Here is a 24,061-nt window from a genome sequence, read left to right on the forward strand (position 1 = left end):
CTATTCATCACAATCAACACACGCGCTGGAAAGATGTAATTTTGATTAGCTCGCCAAATTCCCAGCGTTCACTCGTGGCTGAAGAAAGATTGGTGCTGGGATTTGTAAGGCTGACATTATTAACTGTGTTGTGGTTCGCTCATTAAAGCTAAACGCCGTCTGTCGTGGTGTCAGGGAAATCACGCCACACAGAAATCACAGCAGTATTTGTGCATTGTCCTTGATAACATGCATTTGCTCAACTGACTTGCACTTTCAAAACTTTATGGTAATGGTAAACTCAAGTGTGATGCATTTCAGCATTATTATTTATCACCTTTTATTTATTTATTAGTATTTTTATTTACTCTAAGCTGATTTAAATGAGCTCAGTCTCTTTGTTTCAGATGCTCTTCTGTCACAGCTCACTTTGTGATAATCTCATCAGTACAAAGCAGTGACATTATTACAAACCAATGCAAGATTGTAAAGAAATATATATGTATCATTAGAGCTGGATGGTGTATGAAGCAATACCATTTATATTGATACAAGTTTGACACAAGAGTTGCATAGAGTGCATATTGTCCTAAGCTAGATATATACCATATATATCATAATTCAGCCAAAAATACAGAGATATGAGTCCCTATGTATCATTATGTCTTAAAAGAAATGCACATGAACGATTGTTGTTCTGATCCGGTTTATATTGTTTGAGAAGTATCAGTTTAACAGGAGTGTAAAGCTCTCCCTATCTGTTTCTCTAGCAGATGCACTTATTGTATATACACGCACACGTCTTTATATATATTTCTGCATTTAAAGCGCACTGATGGTGTCGGTGTTTAGAGATTGCTGCTGACCTCGAATGAACTTAACCGCGCGCTCGCACACAAGTGCAGCCCAGTTGTTTAGCGCTATCAGAGATGAAGCAGATGTGTGTACAATGAGCGGCGCTATCTGAAGGAAGTATTAGACATGCTCTACTGAACCCCGTCTTTGTTAGCAGTGTGTGTATTTGTCTTACATTAACCTGCAATGCACAAAACACAAATAATTGTTTCTCCTGACAGTGATCCACACTTTAAAAAGCATTAGATGCGTGAATTTATGCACCAGTTCAGCTGCTTGTTTGCGTTTACAGTGATCAAAGAATTTTACCTTGCAGAAGAAAGTAGAGCTTATTTTAAGAATCAAAGTTTTTGCAGTGTGGCATGACATTTCTTAGCTCGCAAAGCTTGTGAAGTAAAATGCTTTGAGAGTATACTGCACTAACAAAAAAAAAAAAACACACACACAAAAAAACATTGCATTATTATATAGTGCATCTCTGTCAATATAAACTGTTAATAGTGACAGAGATGCACTGATTCTAATTCTGGCTCATAATGATAACTGCTTGTTTGAAATCACACATAACCAGTTCAATTGCCAATATTACAACTGTATACAATTTTGCATAACCACAAACACACACACACACACACACTGAAATCAATCATTAAGAGTGTACAGAGATAGGAGATTTAAACTGTGCATCATAAATCAGTATCTCAGGAAAATGTTATGGGGTTTCCAATCAAAATATGACTTTCTGTTTTGAAACAGGACGTTGATTTCATACAATACATGACATGTCCTCATATGAGTACAGCAGGACCAAAATAATGTTTATTATGCATTTTGGGAGACACAAAAAAATTAATAGGGAAATAAATTATATTTCAGTATTTCTATGATTATATAATATGTTATTATGAAAATCTTGTCAATTATTACTCCCATTATTACACTTTTTGTTCCCATTACATGTTGCCCCAAAAACACATTAATATGCAAATTAGATTTAGTTTATGGATACTTTATATATGTTTAAGGCCATTTTACACACGTTCAGCAGAAAGAAAAATGGTTTTAAAATCATTCTGTTACAGCTGAGAATTATCTTTACACAAAGTTTTGGTAAAAAAGAAAAAAAAAAAAATCTAATAGCTAAAAATTGATTGGTGATTTAAAAAAATCAAATGATTTTGTATTTGTCTTCTTTTTTTTTTTTTTTTTTTTATAAAAAAATAATGGCCAGGTCTTAAGAGGTTAAAAAAATAAACTTAATTCAATAATTATTCTCAGTAAATGTATTGGATCTTGATATCACATCTTGCTTATCAAGTAAATAAATCTTGTTTACTGGAAAACAAGGCAAACAAATCTTCTGATCTGATTGGGCCATCTGGTCACCGTAATGCTTGTGCATCTCTGTGTTTGACTGATGTTCAGGATCAGTGAACGCATACAGTATGGCATGCATTGCATCACAATAGCATTCATACACGGAAACTTCAGTCGTCATGTATCTCACACAGGACACGTCTGAACTCATTAAGGAAGCATGCAACACTTCTCATAAGGGCTGCTTGTTTTGAGAGTCACATGAGCAGTGGATCTGCATTGCTGGAGGAAGCTGTTGTTCAGGCATCTGTCAGTGTGCGTTCAGGGGGAATGCTTCACATTTCCTCGTGAGCCGGTTTCATGTTCAGCCGTTCCTGTGCCATCTGAAGCTCTCATGGAATGCGCTTCGGGTTTTACTGAATTCCCATTGCATCTGACTCTATCATTACAGGAAACAAATATTAGGGCGCTTAGATGTTTGCTAATTTCATCTTGTGAAAAAGACGTGTGCTTAACTGTATTGAATTTGCACTTGTAGCGAACTTCATATCTTAAAATTATGTATTTTTAAAAACTACTTGCAGACAATATAATATTAATGCAATAAGCATACTCAAATTTTAATGTGTTGACTTATGTACATGCAAAGTATTTGATTATGATTTGAATTGTGTTAAAAGTTTATTTTTTGACATTACGTTTAAAAGTTTGTAAAAGTAAATTGCAACTTTAACAGTGTATTCATGTGTATATGCAACTAGTTCAACTAACTGCATTCAATATACATTTTAAATGGAAATCGTTTTTTAATTTAATTGTAATCTATATGTGAAAAATTTTAATTTCTTTAAAATTTAATTTCAGTTCACACTTAAGTATATTCTTTAAAAAAAACAATGATTTAGGTAATGTTGGGACATTGAGATGTTCTTGATTACAATCATAATTATCTAATATCAATATAACCGTATTAAGTGAATATCTGCTAATGTTACTAGTACTTTAAAACAGATAGTCCTTGTTCTGGATGCTGATTGGTCAATAAAGCATTTTTACAGTAAATCATGCTAGAAAATATCAGTGGAGAAAATATATAAACACTTAATGTCTAAAGCTGCACTGAAACATGCATGGAGTAGCCCCGCCTCTTTTTTAAACAACCAATAGCATTTCATTTATATTGGAGCTCGGGCTAATAATGTCACGGTTGGGTTTGGGAAAACACAAAGAGAGGGTAGATCCAAATGCAGGTAAGGGTTTTTATTTAAACAGAGGGGTAACTACAAAAATAAACAGTCATGAGAGACAAACGTAACCAAAAGAGGGAACCGGATGAAACGGGGAACTCGGAAGAATGAGAAGGTAGAGGAAGTCTCGGGGGAACGAGAGCATGAGACACATAGGGTAAGGACTCCATGATGACAACAGAGAAAGACAGCTCTATATAGGGAAACTAATGACAGAGTATTGTCAACACCTGTGCGATTCTAATTGGAGTGCAATTACTGTGAAGACACAACCAGACTAGCGGAATTAAAGTGCCTATGGTGAAGTGCCTAAGGGGAAGTGAGCTCACTAGGGAACACCCAGGAAAACAAAGACTGGCAGCGTGACTAATAATATGTTAAAATAAAAATAGTTTGTTCAGTATGTCTGTCAATGTATTTGTTTTATAGCACAGGCTCTCGTATCTTATTGCTTAAGTATGGATTTTGGCCCGTAATCAAATCACGTAATTAAATAATGGATATGAAATGAAATCAGGTGGATGTATCTGTATGTTTTACTATCCAATGCTGAAACATTAGCGGTCGTGAAACCCAATCCTCCCTTTGACTTCATCCGTCTGTGTTCTCTTCTACTCTGACCTTGGCTTGTGACCTGTGTGTGTGTGTGTGTGTGTGTGTGTCCATCTCCTGCTGGGACCGCAGCTCGTCCTGCATCTCTTCTGCATCTGTTGGTGACTCATTGAGCACATTTTTAAAGCTTTGCATTCACAGTCACCAGTTATTGCAGACAACTGTTAGTGTTAGTTGGGCTTGTGTGTGCAGACGGGTCAAATACACACTGTTTTAGTTTTAGGAGAGTCACCTCATACTAACTCAAGATATCATGTTAAGATATCAAACATAGCATTTATTAAGTTATTGTTTTTTATGCACTTTATTATAGAGTAAATATCAAGTGTTTGATATTTAGCATTGATATACTGTTGTAGTTTTTGTTAATCAAATCAAATTAGATTTTATTTTTATATTTACTTTTTTTTATATGTCTGTAGTTCTTTAAGTTTTTAGTTTTAAGTTTTATTTACTTCAACTTAAAATGCTTTTTTAAATACTATTTTAGGCAATATTCATTTTATTTCAAGTCATAAAAAATGAGTCAACCCATTATGAAATATCACTGTTTTATATTACATATTAAATATTATATAATATGTTTATTCACATTTCTAAAGGATCGTGTGACACTGAAGACTGGAGTGATGTTTGATCATTCATATTTAATATCACAGGAATAAATTACAGTTTACAATATATTCAAATAGAAAGCAATTATAATACATTTTAATAATATTTCACAATATAACCAATAAATGCAGACTTCTTTCAAAAACATTAAATAATCTTAATAATTGTTTAACGGTAGCGTACAGTGAATCAGACAAAAATGAGCTGTCACTATACTTTATTTTTACGCTGTGAATTTTTAGATGTGATTGTCACTTTTGTATTTTATCGAATGTTGCATGTAAAAAACTAAAACAAAAACACTGAAACTTATAAATATTAGCTGCGGTGTGTAAGTGCTCATTGTAATAGTTTAGACAGGGGTTTTCAGGGTAAAGTTTTAATCTGATATTCTGGCCATAAATGTGTGAAACTGTGAACATTTCTTGAAGGTTTGTCCCAAGGTGATCTCTGCACCTGTTTTCTCCTCCCAATGTTCACACTCTTCTGGATTCCAGTCGTGTGGAGAGTCTGGAGTGGTTTGTCTCGGGCTGTTTTGAGAGCTCGGTCAGCGGTGAGGACTTTAGCTGTTCCTCATCCGTCTTAAACCTCTCTCAGGAGCATCATTCAAGCACAGTATCCGCTGGCTGTCTTCACTAATGTTTAGACTGAGATGGGGGGAATTCATTACAGATAACATCCTTTATTGGCACGTGTGTTGTCTGCGCTTGATTCAGCACCTGATTCAAAGAATTATGGCAATCAGTTAATGATATAATTGTCTTGGCTCTTGAAATGCTCTTGATGGTGAGCATTTGTGGACTGCAGTCTTCAAGTCATTGCACATTGCATTGCACACTCTTCAAAAATAAAGAAGAAAGAACATAAAGACAGTATATTTTTTATATTTTATGACTGAAGGCCATTATCACTAAATATCGTAAATTAGCTACCTGTGCCCTTCAGCAATTAGGGTCAAACCAGTCATTTGTGTCATATATATTCATACATCATCTGAAAGCTGAATAAATCATCTTTCCATTGATGTCTGGTTTGTCAGGAGGAGAATATTTGGCTGATATACAACTATTTGAAAATCTGGAATCTGAGGATGCAAAAAAAAAAAAAAAAATATTGAGAAATTCACCTTTAAATTTTTCCAAATTAAGTTCTTATCAATGCATATTACTAATCAAAAATTAAGTTTTAATATACCTACAGTAGGAAATTTACAAAATATCTTCATGAAACATGATCTTTACCTAATATCCTAATGATTTTTGGCATAAAAGAAAATTGATAATTTTAGAGTGTATTTTTGGATACTGCTAAAAATATTCCCCAGCGATTTAAGACTGGTTTTGCATTCTAGAAATTGCATGAAGTTATCAAGCACTAAATTCTAAAATAAAACATACATGAATCCATAAAGCTCCAGAAGTTATTGATTTCTTCCTTTGTTGTTTGATTAACAGACATCACAGCAGCTGGTTATGAGGTTATTCTGGCTGCTGAACGTGATGTGGATCTGACACGTGTAATGAGTTAAATCAGGATGTGTTGCTTCTGCAGTTTCAGAAACATGCTCTTAAATCTGACTCATATATAACACATACATGCACGCTTTAATCACCTTTCTGGTAACTTCGTGACTTAACTGACGACATTCCTATGACATTGCATGCTCATAGAATATGAAACGAAGCGCTTGTTTGACTTGCGCCCGGCGCTGAGGTGAAGTTGAAGTTGACTGAAAAGTCTCCTGTTTGATGTGGTCATACATAAAGACAATCTAATCAAACACAAATCTTGTCAAGAAAATAAAAAGAGACTCCTGCGTTATTTGCTTGAAATATTTGTAACCCCATTAAACTGAAAACTAAATAAATTATATATATATATATATATATATATATATATATATATATATATATATATATATATATATATATATAATTATAATTATTTATACTAATATAAATATATAATAATAATAATTATGAAAAATGTAATAAATATACTTTTCCTCCTTTATTTCCCATTGCTTTCTTAAATGTAAATATTTTCATAAAAAAATTGAATTAGTAATATAATAAAGTGTATCAATACATTTTATGTAGGCAGTTTTGATGTGGGATAAGGAAGCAAAAGGTGATCAAAAATGAAAGTATATATATATATATATATATATATATATATATATATACATATATATATATACACACACACACACACACACACACACACACACACACACACACATATATATATATATACCAACAACAATTTAAAAAAATATAATTATTATATATACTCTACATTTTTTTAATCTCCTATTGCTTCCCTAAATATAAATATTCACATTTAATATTTTGCAATAATAATTCTAAAAAATATAATAATTTAATATGTTATATTATATTATATTATTTATACTTTTGCTATATTTCTGAGTGCTTAGTTTTGTTTAGTTTTGATTTCATATTGATTTCCAAATTCATTAAGGTATCCACTTTACCTTCATTATTGTTTTGTAAAAGAGCAGCTTTGACATTTTCATAAATCTGTTTGTGTTTTACCAATTGCGCATCTTAATTTTCATAAATCTAATCATTTTTTGATGGTGCATTTAAAGTTAATCCAGTTTAAATTTCTGAAGATGCATGAACATGACTCTTCATTATAGTGGTGATGTGCAACCTTTGCAGATGTGGCAGTCCAACCACAGTCCGGTGTGTGTGTGTGTGTGTGTGTGTGTGAGTAACGACTGGAATCATCTACACCGTGAGTCAGCTGGCCTGTATCCTCATCCATCTCCTCCGTCTGTGTGTCTGTTGTTTAGAGGATGCTGCTCGGTTTGCTCTGTCACTACCTGCCGTGACTTTCAGTGGATGATAAATCTGTACACCGTCTCTTATGCCAGACTTCAAATCTCGCACACTCGCACCTGTGCTGCTCCCGCTGGGCAAGCATGCAGGAAAAGAGTGAAAAAACCACCGAGAGAGACAGCATGCCCACTCCCTGGAAACTACAGCCTCCCTGCCTGCTGCACTGCCTGTTGCCATAGCAACCATCTGTCTCCTCCGTACCACAGGAATGTGAGGATGACAGGACGGAGCGGGAGGAGGAGGGGGATGGGACAAGGAAGTGCTTTATGCTTTCTTGGCCTCTCTCACAGGTCATGTGGCTCATTTCAGCCAATCACTCGACTGATCATCACTGATTCACTCTGAGTTACAGATCTGATCACGAGCACCAGCACAGATCTCTATATCTAGATATATGTTATCACATCCTGCTCGTTTCAGCTCATTTAGATAGAGACCAGTAGCAAAACAATGCTCAACCTGGTTTGATCTGTTTGATTCAGTTCAAACTGAATCAGTCCAAAACTCATCAACTCACTTGCAGAATCAGGCCGAAAATCTTCATTTTGTAAATAACAAAGGACATTTATCGTCCCCTTGGAATTATAAGGTTCTATCTGCGTTCTGAATAGTTTTGAGATATTGAGCTTTAAAATGTTTGTGTTCCATAGACTTCTGTAGATAGAACCTTTTTGTTTTTTAAAAAAAAAATCCCAAAATGTACACAACTTAAAATAAAACATCACATAATGTAAATAAATTGTCACAGAATAAGAATATGTGAATAACTCAATTTTGACAAAAATGTCAGATAGAACCTTATAATTCCAAGGGGACGTTATATAACATAAAAATATTGTATAATATTTAATGCTATTAAATAACATGTGTATGTATTAATCTTCAAACCTTTGGGATTTATTTGTTTAAGTATACAAAAAAACAGCAATATTTTGAAATATAGTTATATATATATATATATATATATATATATATATATATATATATATATATATATATATATATATATATATATATATATATATATATAAAATTATATATTATAATTTCTTAATTATTTTAATAATTATTTTATATATATAAAAACATAATTTATTTCTGTGATGCTCCGCTGTATTTTCAGCATCATTCCTCCAGTCTTCAGTGTCACATGATCTTCAGAAATCATGAAAATATGATGATTTACTGCTTAAAAAAAACATTTCTGATTATTATCAATGATTACAATGATGAACACTGTTGTGCTGCACAATATTTAATGTCACTTTTGTTATCAGTTCAGGGTTTTAGTTAAAAACAATAGTTCACACTAAAAAACACACACACCATGGTCAAAATGAATCCATAAAAAAAACTTAATTGACATGAAATGAAATAAAATAAGCCCTAAATATATAGTATGTAAATATATGTTTTATATATATTAAAATTTATATAACAATATTGGTTAAAAGTGGCTCATAACACTGACATGTATGTAAATCAGTGTTACTGATGATTGCTAGGAGTGTCACATTGATGCATCTAAACAGATTATTGAATTCATCCTTTCTTCTGTTCCTTGAAAACAATAACAACAATAACAGTTCTGACATTTGTGAATCAGAGGTAAAAAAAAACAATATAAATACTGTTCGGTTTCTGGCACAGGCCGATCGTTTTGTGTCTTTACACATCAGTGTATCGTCACGAGCAGCAGGGTTTCATTTGGTTTTGTTTGTGCATGTTTTAGTTTTAGTTTTAGTTTTATTGTATGCTTTAGCTGTGATTCCCAACCACTTCCATTATACGACTGACAGACTGCAACAGTTTGAGTTAAAAAATCTCAGTTAAAATGCCCTGGGTGTCAGCAGATAAACATCAAATTCTTTTCATTTTTGGGTGAACTGTCCCTTTAAGAAAAAACTCGCTCATTTTGTCTGTAATTTGTTCCTTGAATGAAACATCTCGAATATCCTCGGCAACAGGTGCTGTTCAGAGGAAATGATGGTTCCCCATAACGAAAAACAAATCACGGTTTAAGCCTTTTAATGCATAAACACAGAGATGTTTACTGAATGTAATAAAATGTCAAGATGCAATTTGTAGCTACATCCACCAGCCCTAATGTTCTCTCCGGAAGAGAAGTTTCTTAGATCTTCCATTTATAGCATATATGTTTTAATACGTAACAAAGCGTTTGGTCCTATAGATAGCAGCTCCGCAGTGTATTTGAGGTATGCGCGTGGGTGCTGTGACTGTCTATGTATAGACGCGTTTCCAGCACTGACATTCTCACTGCAACCTGCGCACAAACACAAATGTACACTAAAATCACACGAATGCTTCGTTTTATATAACCGGCAGATCCAGCGACTGGATCGTTTCAACATCTTTCCCTAGAACAGAAAGGAAAGGAATTTGCCATTGAGTCATTATGAGATGAGGAGCTCCATGAAGTCTGCGCTTCCTGTCAGTCAGGTCTAACCAGTCCATTAGAGAGAGGCCTTCAGATGTGTGTTTCAATCCAGCACGGTGTTATCTGACTGTCAGTGTTGCTGTATCACACAGGCGCGCAGGTTTAGAGTAAGTACTCTTTCACTTATAGGAAGAAATGAGAGCATATGCATAAACATACACATGCCCGGCTGGTGTTTTTAGATGTTGTCTATTGTAGTCTATTGAAGCAGTGTGCTGTAGCTCGTTCCTGTGATGTTCTGGTGTGTTAATACGGCCGGCTTGTGGAGGGTGTGTCACTAGACAAGTTGAGACGCCTGTTTGATGTTGTTGAAACGTTTGAGATTGTATCAGATCATGCACATGCGTTATTGCTACGGGGGGATCGAGGAAAGCCGTTGGTCTGGTTTGTCTGTTGTTGTTGCTGAGCAGGAAGGGAATTTCACTCTCACGGTGTGTGTGAGGACAGGTTAAATGCTAGTGTGGCGAGGGAAAATGATGGATTACTTGTAAAAGCAATGCAAGTCGACCTGATTATGGTTTCTTCTTTAATATCTCTAGTCTTGAGAGCAGTGAGATTAAATGGGGAACAAATGGAAAGTGTCAAATGCTTGAGTGTCCAGAGAAAAAGAGCTCAGTAAACATCTCAGTTGTGTCTCAAACTGTGAGGTCTGCTAGAAGATACCAAAGTTTGCCTTTAAAAGTCAGATATTAATCGACTGTGAATTCTAAAGTTATTAATAAAATCTGATCTGTATCACGTTAGCTTCATAGCTCTATTCTCATAATGAGTATTATATCATATTTGTTAAAAACTTACATTTATTAATGTTATTGTTTATTACTTTGGATTGTTATATTGGTATCTAAACAGATTAGTAGTAATAATATATTTGAACTGTGATCTGTTTTTTTAATACTCAACTGACTGCATTGCAAAAAAAAACTCAAACAATATAAGATACATAATAAACAATAATTATTAAGATTATTGGTAAATGAGTAGCAATTAAATAAATAGTAAAAGTGAAAAAAACTTGCATTTATTATTTAAACTAGTTTAACTGTGCAAATAATTGTTTTTGTTTATTTCTATTGTAATATTTTTCAATCTAAGCACAGATATAATAATAAACATATAGTAAATATAATAATTTCTTCTGTTTATTGACAAACATTAATAGTAATAATAATAATAATAATAATAATAATAATAATGTATCGACAAAGAGACTGCAAAAAAGCAAAGTAATTAATAATGTATGATACAAAAACGATTAAAAATTAATGTTAAAATAAATAGTATTAGTGAGGAAAACATGCCTTGATTATTTAAACTAAGTTTAACAACATTTTATTTGGTTTAAAATATGTTTACCACTTTTTAATGCCGTTTTATATGTGAATTGAATATTGTATATTATATTTTAATAGTTGTCTCATTTGTATCCACTTGTGCAATTTCTTACAATAAATTTGAAGGGGAAAATTTGAGACAAAATTGATGCTGAAGTGAAACATGCGAGCTCTAATCTGAGCTAAACAGCTGTCCTCTCATTAGCTTTATTGTGTTCTGAGTTTTCTTCAATGCTGTATTGTTTTGTGGGGCAGGACAGTCCACCCCGACCTTCCCGAAACAGCTGAATGTTTCACTGAAGACTCATTAGAGACACGCCCCACACACACACACACACACACACACACTCACGGCTGTGTTCATACGCTCTTGCGCTGACTGTCTGCTGGACGCGCCGCACGCTGGATTCATGTAACGTGTTGAAGGAATGGCGTGCCAGGGAACAGGTGTGTTTTGATATTTCGGTTCGTTCATTCACTTTGTTTCTCATCCTCACCTTTCTCTCTTTCTCTGTCAGTCTCAGTCTCTCCTGTCTTTCTTTGAGTGATCGGTTAAACTCCTCTCTCCTTCTGTTTGTATTGTGTTGGCGTGACTAAACCTGGCTCAGCTCAGAGCTTCATTACTGCTTTTGCTTCAGGACTCAGATTTTACAATTAAGATTAAGTGGCGACCCAACACAGAATCAAAACTGATTTTTGTTTTATTATTATACTTCTGAATTCTGATTGAATGAGCCACATTTGAGACAGATGTAAAATGAATACAAGCACAATTGTGTTGAACATTAGAATAATGAGTGTAACAATGAACTACACACTTAAAAGAAGAATCCCTTTGATAATTATTATCATCAGAACAGATTTAACAGATAAACAATAACACATTTTTGGGTATTGGCGTATATATATTTTATAAAAGCAATAAACCACTCAGGCTGGTTGTTACAGTGATTTTACCACGGTAAAAGAGGCATCTTGTTAATTATTGCTTTATTGCACCAGTGTAAACAAAATCTATCTATCTATCTATCTATCTATCTATCTATCTATCTATCTATCTATCTATCTATCTATCTATCTATCTATCTATCTATCTATCTATCTATCTATCTATCTATCTATCTATCTATCTATATCTGTAAAGCCTAAATATCCTTCAAATTAAAATCACACTTTAAGCATTTTTGTCTGTATCTCTTCCTCTGTCTCTCTCTCTCTCTTTCTCTAGCTCTCTCTCTCTTAGTCTCTCTCTCTCTTTCTCTAGCTCTCTCTCTCTTAGTCTCTCTCTCTCTCTCTCTCTCTTTCTCTAGCTCTCTCTCTCACACTTTCTCTCTCTTTCTCTAGCTCTCTTAGTCTCTCTCTCTCTCTCTCTTAGTCTCTCTCTCTCTTTCTCTAGCTCTCTCTCTCTTAGTCTCTCTCTCTCTCTCTCTCTCTCTTTCTCTAGCTCTCTCTCTCTTAGTCTCTCTCTCTCTCTCTCTCTCTCTTTCTCTAGCTCTCTCTCTCTTAGTCTCTCTCTCTCTCTCTCTCTCTCTTTCTCTAGCTCTCTCTCTCTTAGTCTCTCTCTCTCTCTCTCTCTCTCTCTCTTTCCGTGAGCTGATTATGGAGCGTGGTGTGAGCTGGATGATGTAGTTGGTGTCTCTGTCCGTCTGCTCCTGAAGCGTTGTCACGCAGCATCTCTAAAGGAAGACCTCAGGGTGATTTTATACGGCTAAGGGAACACAGAGAGAGACTGATGGCACTGAGGGTGAAGCCTCATTTAAGATCTGTGGGGAATCACTTACAGAATTGTTGAATGTTCATGCCGAATCCATAACTGTGATGCAGTTGTCACGAGCAGCGGAAGATGTGAAGCTCATAATGAACTTTCTCTGTTGTGGTGAGCTGGTTTGCTGGTTTCACTTTACACTTGACTCAGTTTCACGCTCTCTCTCTCTCTCTCTCTCTGTCTTTAGGGGGGTTAGGTCCAGATCTCGGCCCCCCTCCCTCAGTGGACGAGGCAGCGAACACGTTGATGACTCGTCTTGGCTTCCTACTCGGAGAAAAAGTGAGCGAGGGGTCTCAAGGGCCACAGTACAGCATGGATGAGCCTGATGACGCACAGGTGGGTTACTCAGCTTCACCTCCTGCTATAAATATACTCCTCCTGAAGATAGAAAAGAAACTCGGAAAGACTACATCTCACCGAGTTCACCCTAAAAGACACATTCTAACACATTAAGAAAGTGAAGCTTCTTTGGGACCTTTTTTTTGGTTGTTGTTGTTGATTGTGTTTATTGTGACATTAGATTCATGACAATTTAACACATTTCCTTCTTATTCTTTCTAGTCATGCTGTAAAGCATTCATTATAATACAATATATCATAATATTACAGTTTCTTATCAGTTTTCTTAGGCCCATTTTTAGATCAGTCTAAATATTTTCTATATCTCAAGTGCATTTGTCACTGTTTTATTGCACAATTATTGCACATGTCTGCAAATGACTTAATGACTTAAATGTTACTCACCCAAAACACTTCAGTCATTTTTACTGTGTCAGTGAATGGGCCAATGCCACTAAACTGATTTTAATAATTGAATGAATAATTTTGCATATGATGGCTCACACACTGAAATAATGTTTAGAAGTCAAGAAGAGTTTGACAGAATCCAAGCCATGTGCATTTCGTTATTGTTCAAACTGTGCTTACTCTTTTACATCTTGCTTTAATTAATAAATAATTCAAATCTGGTGTGAACAAGAAATTTTATAGTATAGTTAATATACCTTTATTAATATAAACACACTGTTTTTAATATTACTATTTTGGTTTAATTTATTTTTAGTTCAGTTTTAGTTTTTATTTATTTAAATTTAAGTAAATCAGTCTAATATTTATAAGTTATTTTATTTAACATTTATTTCAGTTAACAAAAATGTTAATAGTATATAATATTTCCAGTTAACGATAATAACCCTGGTTCAAAAAAGTTTTTTTTTTTTTACTGTGTTAAAGCAATTTAGAAAAACTGTAATAAATCAACATAAATAGTTAGATTTAAGGGAATAAGAATAACTCACCCCAAAATTACAATGTTGTCAGCATTTACAGACCACAAAAAGAGATTAATAAAAGTAAATATATATATATATATATATATATAAGATCTCTAAACACTTTTTCTATGCTATCTGTTTTCTTTTAATTTATTAAATTATTTAAAAGCTCATGCTTTGTGTACTGCGTTTAAGTTAACTGAGACTTGTTATAGCACTTGTGTATCGCTGCTCTCTTGTTGTTTTTGATTGCTTCCACTGTCCTCATTTGTAAATAGTTTTGGATAAAAGCGTCTGCTAAATGAATAAATGTAAATGTAAATGGTGGTCTGGTGCCGAACTGACAAAAACACCAAAATAGTGCCATAATCAATGGTGGTCAATACAACAAATGCTATCATGATATACATGAACTGTTGCTATCATGGTATTATTAATTGTAGGAGATTAATTGTCATGAAAATAACGTCACAAAACAAAAAACTGAATGTTCCTCACTTTCCACAGTGAAATCTCTTGTTCTTAGAAGTGTCAGCTTTATTAAAAAATGATCTTTCCCTCCTGCAGAGAAAAGGCCACATACGGCATTCAAACGAGTTTACCTCTAATTAGTGAATTACATAAAGACGGCCTTTTTTCCATTCGCTCTGTTGATACGGCACTTTCAGAACGCAGTCAGCCCGTTTCCTCACGTTAGCATGCAGTCCTGAGCACCAGAACAAGAACGGTCTGAACAACAGGAGGATAGTGTTGAATAACCACAGAGTGTGTGTGTGTGTGTGTGTGTGTGTGTGTGGACTCGTCACTCTGACCTTAAGTGGTTGTGAGTGTTTTAAGGCAAGGTGCTTTGCCTGTTGTGATGTTTGGCGTTAATGGTGGGAGTGGGCAGATTAGAAGTGCCATGCTTCATTATGGCCTGCCTGGGGCTTCAGCGCCCACAAAACCCGAACCGACACTGTCTCAGCCTGTCACCGCCGTCCCGTCAGGACGTCCTGCCAGCTGCAGACTTCCTGAGCTGATAGAGATTAATTGGTCAACTGCAAACACAAGCTGAGACACTGAGAGCGAAGGCTTTGTGTGCAGGGTTTAGGAGCGAGCGGGAGGATGAGTCCGTGCTCCACCCTGACCAGCAGCACCGCCTCGCCTCCTGCATGCAGTCCCTGCTCCACCCTTCCTTCAGCTGCTCCAGGACAGGCCGTCACCAGTCCCACATCCACCCTGGAGAGCAGAGACAGCGGCATCATCGGTGAGGGACTCATAAAATTAGTTATGTTTTACAAAAGAAGTGTCTTTTCTTTATTCCAAGGCTGCATCAAAAATACAGTAATATTGTGTCAGTCTGCCCTTTTTTCAGCTCTCTTTTATAGTAGTAGTAGTAGTGAAATTCATGTTTTCACACTGAAAAATGAATGCAGCGAGATGAGTTCACACAATGCGCTTCTTTTCTGAAAACAAAAAACTAATTTCATTGAAACAAGCAAGCTGCATTTCCACTTAGTGGTGTAAAATGTGACTATGGACCACTAAACCAGTCATAAGGGTCCAATTAAATTGAGATTCATACATAATCTGACATCTAAAAAATGTATCTTTTCATTGATGTGTGGTTTGATATGATCGGACAATATTTGGTTGAGATACAACTATTTCAAAATCTGGAATCTGAGGGTGCCAAAAAAAATCAAAATATTAAGAAAATAAGTTGCCCAAATTAAGTTTTTAGCAATGCATATTACTAATCAAAAATTTATTTTTAATATATTTGCAGTAGGAAATATACAAAATATCTTTATGCAACATGATCTTTACTTAATATCATAATGAGTTTTGGCATAAAAGAAAAATTTATAATTTTGACCCATACAATGTATTTTTGGCTATTTCTACAAATACACCCCAGAGACTTGAGACTGGATTTGTGCTCCAGTGTCACAAGTAAGTCTTTAGATGTAAGAGTATTTTAAGGCTCCCAAGTTCTGCGTTTATGACTCATATCTGAAGATAATGCATTGAAAATCAATCCAAATGCTACTCGCAAAACTGCAAGAGCTAAATTGATGCAATCACTTTTCATACAGTATTAAAACGCAGCTACTCTCAGTCCACAAACTGACTTTTCTTGTCACAACTTTGCACGGCACACCAGCTGATGTGATCTTGACAGCTTCTCTCCTTTTCCCAGCCACGCTGACCAGTTACTCTGAGCCGACGGACAGGAGCGGGAAACACGGCGATGGCTCCCGAGGCAGCAGCCTGAAGCTCTGGCAGTCGCACAGATCCACCCTGGACTCCAGCTTGTACCGCGTGGACGAAAACATGGCCGCCTCCACCTACAGCCTCAACAAGATCCCTGAGCCCAGCTCCGCCCACTATTCCTCTCACCCCACCCCCCTCTACCTCATGCCCCGCCCTAACTCGGTGGCAGGTGAGTCTGATTTTGGATGTTTTTGTGCTGTTGTTCTTTCCATCTCTTTATCAGTCGTGATTGTGATTTCCTGTTGTGCCACTCGATGCACATAACAATCCCGCTGCTTGGGGAACAGCTTCCTGCGGCAAATCCCAAACATCCAACAAGCGATGTTTGGACGACATGTTGATTACTAAACACGTCTTAAAGGGTTGGGCAACATTCCCAAAATAAGAGTCGGCTCTGTTACAGTTCACGACTTTTGGATTTGAATCGAACTGACCACAAACCACAGGATGTTGAATTGAATTGAAAGGAAACGCAGCAGTCACACAACAATCACAAGAATGATGAAGTGTAGTCTTTATCCAGTCATGAAAACAGAAAGAATGTCACAGAATTTGTCAAACTTTGAATTAATCATTCAAGAGTAGTTCATTACACTTAAATCAAATCACGATATGTATCTGTGAATACAAAGCTGCAGAAGTCGATTTAAATATGAATCCTGCATGTTTTGCGCGTCTCTGTTAATGAATGGCACAGACACGTGGTTTCAAAAACGTTTGATGCTCACGGTTATTTTCACTAAATGAGGACGGAAACACATGAACAAAACTGCTCTGAGAGTCACTTCATGAGCATTTTACCGTTGGATTAAAACTAGTGTCTTATCATACACAGAACTGTAACGGTATTTGCGGCAACCCGTCAAAATAAAAGTCCGAATTATTTCTCAGTATAATATACATAGCCTACTACTACTACTACTACTACTACTACTACTACTACAATGAAACAAACATTATTTTTTTAAGGATTAATCACACAAAATTTCTTCCATGTTTTAATTTTAATATTAAATCCCTTTTGTTTGCAAAATAAAATTGTTTTATTAATTTTCAATGATTAAAAGATAAAAGATGAATTAAATAATTGTATTATTATGCCTTCAACACAGATTTTCTGAGGGAAAAAAATGAATAAGGCTACTTTTATACTTTCAAATAATTAGTTATGCTAAAACACAGAATTTGATAACAATAAAAAATATAAAAAATATAGTCAGAAAAAAAAAATCATAGGGACCTAAACATGTAATTTTTGTTAAACTTTTAATAAAGTGATGTGAAAATGTCTATGTTTCATGATTTTTAATTAATTAGACATTCTTTTTAATTGCTAAAATGTAACTATTAAAAAAAGCAATATAGAATAATTAAAACGGGAAAAAAAATATTTAAAAAAATGTAAAATTAAAACGGAATTTTGGATTTAAATTGAACCGCGGTTCCAGCGCGTACCGAACCGTGTGTGGTGAACCGAACGGTACGGGGTTTCTCAGCGAACTGTGCCACCCCTAATATATATATATATATATATATATATATATATATATATATATATATATATATTATGGAGCTCCACATATGTCATGCAAGAAAAAATTTATAATTCATGTACACGATTTAGCAAATCGAAGGAATGAAATAGTAAATCGTGCACAAGATTTATAATTTTTTTCTTGCATGACATATGTGGGCATGACATATATATATATATAGTTTTTGTTGTTGTTTTAAATAGGTTGTTATAATATGTCGTATATATGATCACATTAATCGTAATTTGTACTAAAAAAAGAAATGTTTCTTTAAATGTCATTCTATTTTAAGTCATCTTCCTTATATTCAAAGTCAGTTCTAAAGTAATGTAAAAGTGATTCTTGATTGTGACCCTGGCGTCCGTCACCCCATCCCAGCTCAGCTCAATCATACAGACACTCAAAGCCATCAAACCGCAGTTAGAGAGCGAATCCGCCCGGGTCGTGGCCTGTGTGTTTGAGCTCTGCACTGCCGGGGCGGCGTTTACAGGAGATAAGAGGCGTCTAATAGCGGCAGTAATGATGAGCCTCGTGGAACAGCGCTCCCTGAAGTAAAAGCTAAATCTGTCTGATGGTGTTGTTATGTCTCTTATATAACGCAGCGCCTCTTCAATGCTGGCTGATTGTGTTATTGTCCAAGTAATCAGCTTTGTTGTATTTATGAGAAGAATCTGTTTTTTTTGGAGAGAGAGTGTAATGAGTTATGGTTATCTCATAGGAAAGTGACTCTCAAAAGGGCGAGCGATTTAAAAGATTATTTCTTAATTGAGAAAACGGCTGGTATTCACGCTGGTGATCAGGAAAAACCATACAAATCTGTCAGCAGCATTAATCACATTACAAACCTGACTGCGGCAACAGGCTGGAAAATATACTGTGATCTTTCTCTTTGAGGAATGTGTACAGAATGAAGTTAAGACATAACTTCAAGGTGAATTTTTGAAGAATATTATGGCTGCTTTTTCCATATAATAAATCAAATGAAGGCTAAGGTTGTCAAGCTGCTAAATGATAAAATACACATTCAAATTAGCATAAAGGTGATCCATATGACTTGTTGATACGAGTTATGAAGTACTGCACAAAGTAATTATTCCCAGTCATTACTAGCGTGACTTATGCAGTATATTCCCAGGCTTACGAATTTATTCTAGAAGTGAACCGAGTCAGTATTCATAGTTATTAATGTTCCCCTCCACTGAAAAACAGCTTTATAGGTTGCATTTCAAACGTTAATTTAATATTTATTATTAATGTGGTATTTCTTACAAATAAGTGTAGTCTGTTGTTTTTGTTGGTGACTTATTTTAATAGCCCTAATGTGTGTAGAAGAGTCTACTGTTGATCTAAAGATCTTTTCTTTGTCTTATGCAATGCTAAAATATCTAGAGTTAAAGTTCAAACCCAGATAACCTGAACTGATCTGTGTGACACACGAGCTGAATTTGTGAACAACCTGGCTGTTCTTTCCATAGAATAAAAACATCAGTGGAAACTGGGCTTGTCAAACTCCAACATTTCATCTTAAAATGACCAGAAAGGTGGTCAGTATGACTTGAAGGTATGTTGCAAAACCTCTAAACGCCATACGAGTAGTGATTATTGACATTTATTAATAATCATCCCCACGGAATCTCTGAAAAATGCACTATGAAAGTCATATGGACTTGAAAATGATGTGTCAGCAACATTTGATACCAAACGACATTGGTTTTTCTTAAAATGAAACCATATTACAACCACCATATGTGACCCTGGACCACAAAAAAAAAAAGTGTCGGTTTTTCAAAAGTGAGATCTATACATCAGCTGAAATCTGAATAAATAAGCTTTTAATTGATGTATGGTTTGTCTGGAATCTGAGGGTGCAAAAAAAAAAAAAAAAATCTAAATACTGAGAAAAAACGGCTTCAAAGTTGTCCAAATGAATTCTTAGCAATGCATATTACAAATCAAAAATTAAGTTTTGATATATTTACTGTATACATTTTACTAAATATCTTCATGGAACATGGTCTTTACTTAATATCTTAATGATTTTTGGCATAAAAGAGAAATCAGTCATTTTGACCCATACAATGTATTTTTGGCTATTGCTACAAATATACCCCAGAGACTTAAGACTGCTTTTGTGCTCCAGGGTCACAAATGTATTTGATCAGTGAACTACAGCAGAGAAACACTGTCAGTCTGTCTCATAAAGTTATCACATGGCTTCACAAGTCTTTGAATATAAAGTCTGGATTATTTTTTTATGATTTTTTATGATTTTTTAATCGCTTGACAGCACCAGTCGCCATTCACTTTGACTATATGGAAAAGAATGGCTAGGATATAAAAAAAAAATTCACCAGTTATGTCCACGGAAAGAAAAAGAAAGCCATCATGGCTTGTAGTGAATCATATGAGAATGATGGAAATGTATTCAGCACGTGAGTTTGTCCAGGTCACAGACAGCGCTGATTGTTTATTCAGTGCGGGCCGAGCCGGTCGGGATCATGGGAGCAGATGTACTCATTAAACATGTATCATATCGTGTCTTTTACATCAGTCAGTCAGAATCACAATGAGGCAGATCTCCACAGTGGCCGTCTCCATGTCTTTTCAATGCTAAACCTGTAGTAACTCAAGGCCTAGCGTGACCTTAGTGTCCGAGCGAGCTGAAGTAATACTAATACGTGTTTCTAGAGTTCCATCGGCCTCCGAGGAGAGAGCTGAGCGATGTGAGACACCATTAGTAACAGAAACCAGAGATTAAACCCTGTTTGGAAGAACTAGATTTTCCTGAGGAAATCGCTTAGTGATTTTGCTAATGGCTAACAGTTTCTAAAAGCTGCAGATGCACTATAATAATAATTAATTGCACTTGATTATTTGATGATTTGCAGTACAAATATCTAAAGCATAACAAAATTGACTTAGGATAAAAAGTCTTGTTTATTGAAAAATGTGAACAATAAAAATGAGGAAGAGGAAGCTAGTTTATTTTTCTTACTCCTCTGGCAGGTATTTTGTCTTGTTTTAAGAATAATCTTGGTTCATTTTGAAACATTTTTCAAAATGTAAGAAATAGTTCACCCTTTGTAGTGAATGGGTGCCGTCAGAATGAGAGTCCAAACAGCTGATAAAATCATTACAATAACTCACACCACTCCAGTCCTTCAGTTAACATACTCTGAAGCCAAAAGCTGCGTGTTTGTAAGAAACAAATCCATCAGTGATGTGTTTTAACTTTAAATCATTGTTTCTAGACAAAATAAGAGTCCTTTATCCATAATATCTGTATCAGATCAAATCTGCACAGATCAAACACCTTTTACATGCCAAAACAGCTCTTATCAAATATGTAGGTGGATTTTAATGTGACAGACAACAGAGTTTGGACTTTTTCTCCAAACGATGCATTATTATGGATTATGGACTTTAACCTGAAGCAACGGTTTAAAATTAAAAAAACATCTTTATGATGTATCTGTTTCTTACAAACTCGTTGCTTTTTGCTTCTGAAGACATTAATTGATGGACAGGAGTGGATTATTGTGATGTTTTTATCAGCTGTTTGGACTCTTATTCTGACGGCACCCATTCACTGCAGAGCATCCATTGCTGAGTAACTGATGCAATGCTACATTTCTCCAAATCTGATGAAGAAACAAACTCATCTACATCTTGGATGGACTGTGGGCGAATATATTTTCAGCAAATTTTAATTTGTGGGCGAACTATTTATTTTTGGTCATTTTGCTTCTCAAGTATACGTATCTTGAGTTGTACAAGACAAAAAACTTTATTTTTTTTGCAGTGTAGAGACATCATCTGTATCAGTACATGTAGTTGTCACTTAATTGTAACTCAAACAATGCTTAAAAAAGCTAATCAAGTCCGAATGAGATATGTGTAGGAGAAAAAAATGAAAGTCTGATAAAGAAGGCAACGATATAAATATTACTGAGGTAAGTAATAATCTCAGTAAAAAGGAGAGCGAGAAATACTCACTATCAGTCCAAATGATGGGATCTGAAGGAGGAAAGAGAAAGAAAAAAGTGTGATGATAATGGGAAGGTAAGGGAGTATGGGTGAGATGGAGATAAGATGAAGGGAGAGGAGAATGCTGGCTACTGATTGGCTGAGCTCCGGTGATGGAGGAGATCAGAGCTCGGCGTCAGATTCTCATCCACACACAGAGAGAGAGACCTGCGGAGAAACCAGGAGCTGAGGAGCTGTGAAGCGAAGCGGAGGAGTGCTGAGCGTAGATTATGTAATGTGTGGAGGTATAGTGTGAAAGGAGAGATACTGAAGACATGGAAACATCCTGATTAGAGCTTTCTAGAAGAGAGTGAAAGGCAGAAGAGGGATGGAGGTGTGACGTAACACATAAAACCTGAGCTTAAAGGGATAGTTCAGGTAAAAATGAAAATACTGGCATCGTTTACTCTCCAAACCCTGACGCCCGTGAAACACAAAAGAAGATGTTTAGCAGAATGTGCAGGCTGGGGACCGAGAATGAGGATCTCATGGAGCTGTTGAGCTCAAAGATGACTTCATTTGCACTTTATTCCAAAGCATCCGAAAGCCTGTGACAGCTAAATGTCAGATGTTTTAATACTTTTATACAGCAAGGATGCATTAAACTGATCAAACGTGATAGTACATTTGAAGTGTTACCAATTATTTTTTTTTTATTTTATTTTTTTATAAATACTGTTAAAAATATGAAGCAGCATGTTGATAATAATCAGACTGGAGTAATGATGCTGAAAATACAGCAGTGCATCACAGAAATAAATGACATTTTACAGTATATTACAATAGAAAACAATTATTTTATATTGCAATAATTTTCACGGACTGTTTTTATGTAATCAAATAAAAGCAGCTTTAGAAGACTTTCGTAATAGCATTTGATTTGCATTGACTAGTTTTCTGATTAGTGTTTTGTTATTGTAGTGTTATTTATACATTGTTATTCACTATTATAGTTTTTTTAATATATATATATATATATATATATATATATATATATATATATATATATATATATATATATATATATATATATATTTTTTTTTTATATATATATATTTTAAATAATATATAATTATATGGAATATAATTTGATAATACATCATTTATATTTCCAGTTTTCATGAAAATCTTAGGTAAAGATTAAATTATTATTATTATTATTTTTTGCATTTGTCTTTTTTCCCCCTTAGTTTTAGTTCATTTCAAATTAAAAAAATTACTTCAAATTAAACTTATTTCAGAAAGTTGCCAATGCATAATGTATTGTTTGTTTGTTCATTAATTTATCATCTATATTATAATATTATATTAATGGACTGCCCGTGTTCCAGTGTAACTTATGTAGCCCCGCCCCTTTTCAGAAGATTAACATGATAACTTTTGTTAACTCTACATTAAGTAAATCCACCGTTTAATTACTCTTCAACAGTGATGTTATAAAGTCACCACAAAAAATGAAATTCAAAGACCAAATTCTGAAGATGGCTGTGCACTTGTTTCTTTTACTCTTGAGGTCTATAGAGATTCTGCCAGACGTTTTCTTTCGTGTCATACAAAAGTCATACAGGTCGGGAACAACATGAAGGTGACTAAGTGGTGACAGAACCTTCATTTTTGTCTGCTTTACCCTTTTAACTCGGGCTAAACGAAATCATTTACACATTTGTATTTCCATAAGAAGACACTAACTGGTCCAGTAAGGGCAGCTCAGCCTGACTCAGCACAGTTTTAATGCATTGGAAGGTCCTCATGAGAACAGAATATCTTTAATTCTATTCGAAAGCTGCAGTAATTGCTTGTTTCCCGATCTCATTGCAAGCAGAAGCTGAGATTCGTCCGCCTGCGGTGCACCTGTGACTCTGCACACACTCGTTTTCACACACTCAAACTCAATTTTAAAAGTATTATCTCAGGACAAGGA

At 34.9% G+C, this 24,061-nt stretch overlaps 1 protein-coding gene across 7 annotated transcripts in view; it reads left to right on the top strand.

Moving 5' to 3' along the window:
- The window catches only part of tanc2b (tetratricopeptide repeat, ankyrin repeat and coiled-coil containing 2b), a 128,875-nt gene that overhangs the window by 73,361 nt on the left and 31,453 nt on the right, over positions 1-24,061 (top strand). For 6 of the 7 annotated variants that reach the window (XM_052611075.1, XM_052611077.1, XM_052611078.1 and 3 more), the window contains 3 exons: positions 13,237-13,385; positions 15,407-15,569; positions 16,506-16,748. In XM_052611075.1, coding sequence (XP_052467035.1) covers positions 13,237-13,385; positions 15,407-15,569; positions 16,506-16,748 — 555 coding nt within the window. Of the gene's footprint in view, positions 1-11,568; positions 11,732-13,236; positions 13,386-15,406; positions 15,570-16,505; positions 16,749-24,061 lie in introns of those variants that run through there. The other variant, XM_052611081.1, reaches the window with a different exon arrangement.

The sequence above is a fragment of the Carassius gibelio genome, chromosome A12 (assembly GCF_023724105.1).
Source record: "Carassius gibelio isolate Cgi1373 ecotype wild population from Czech Republic chromosome A12, carGib1.2-hapl.c, whole genome shotgun sequence".
NCBI classification, from domain to species: Eukaryota; Metazoa; Chordata; class Actinopteri; order Cypriniformes; family Cyprinidae; genus Carassius; species Carassius gibelio.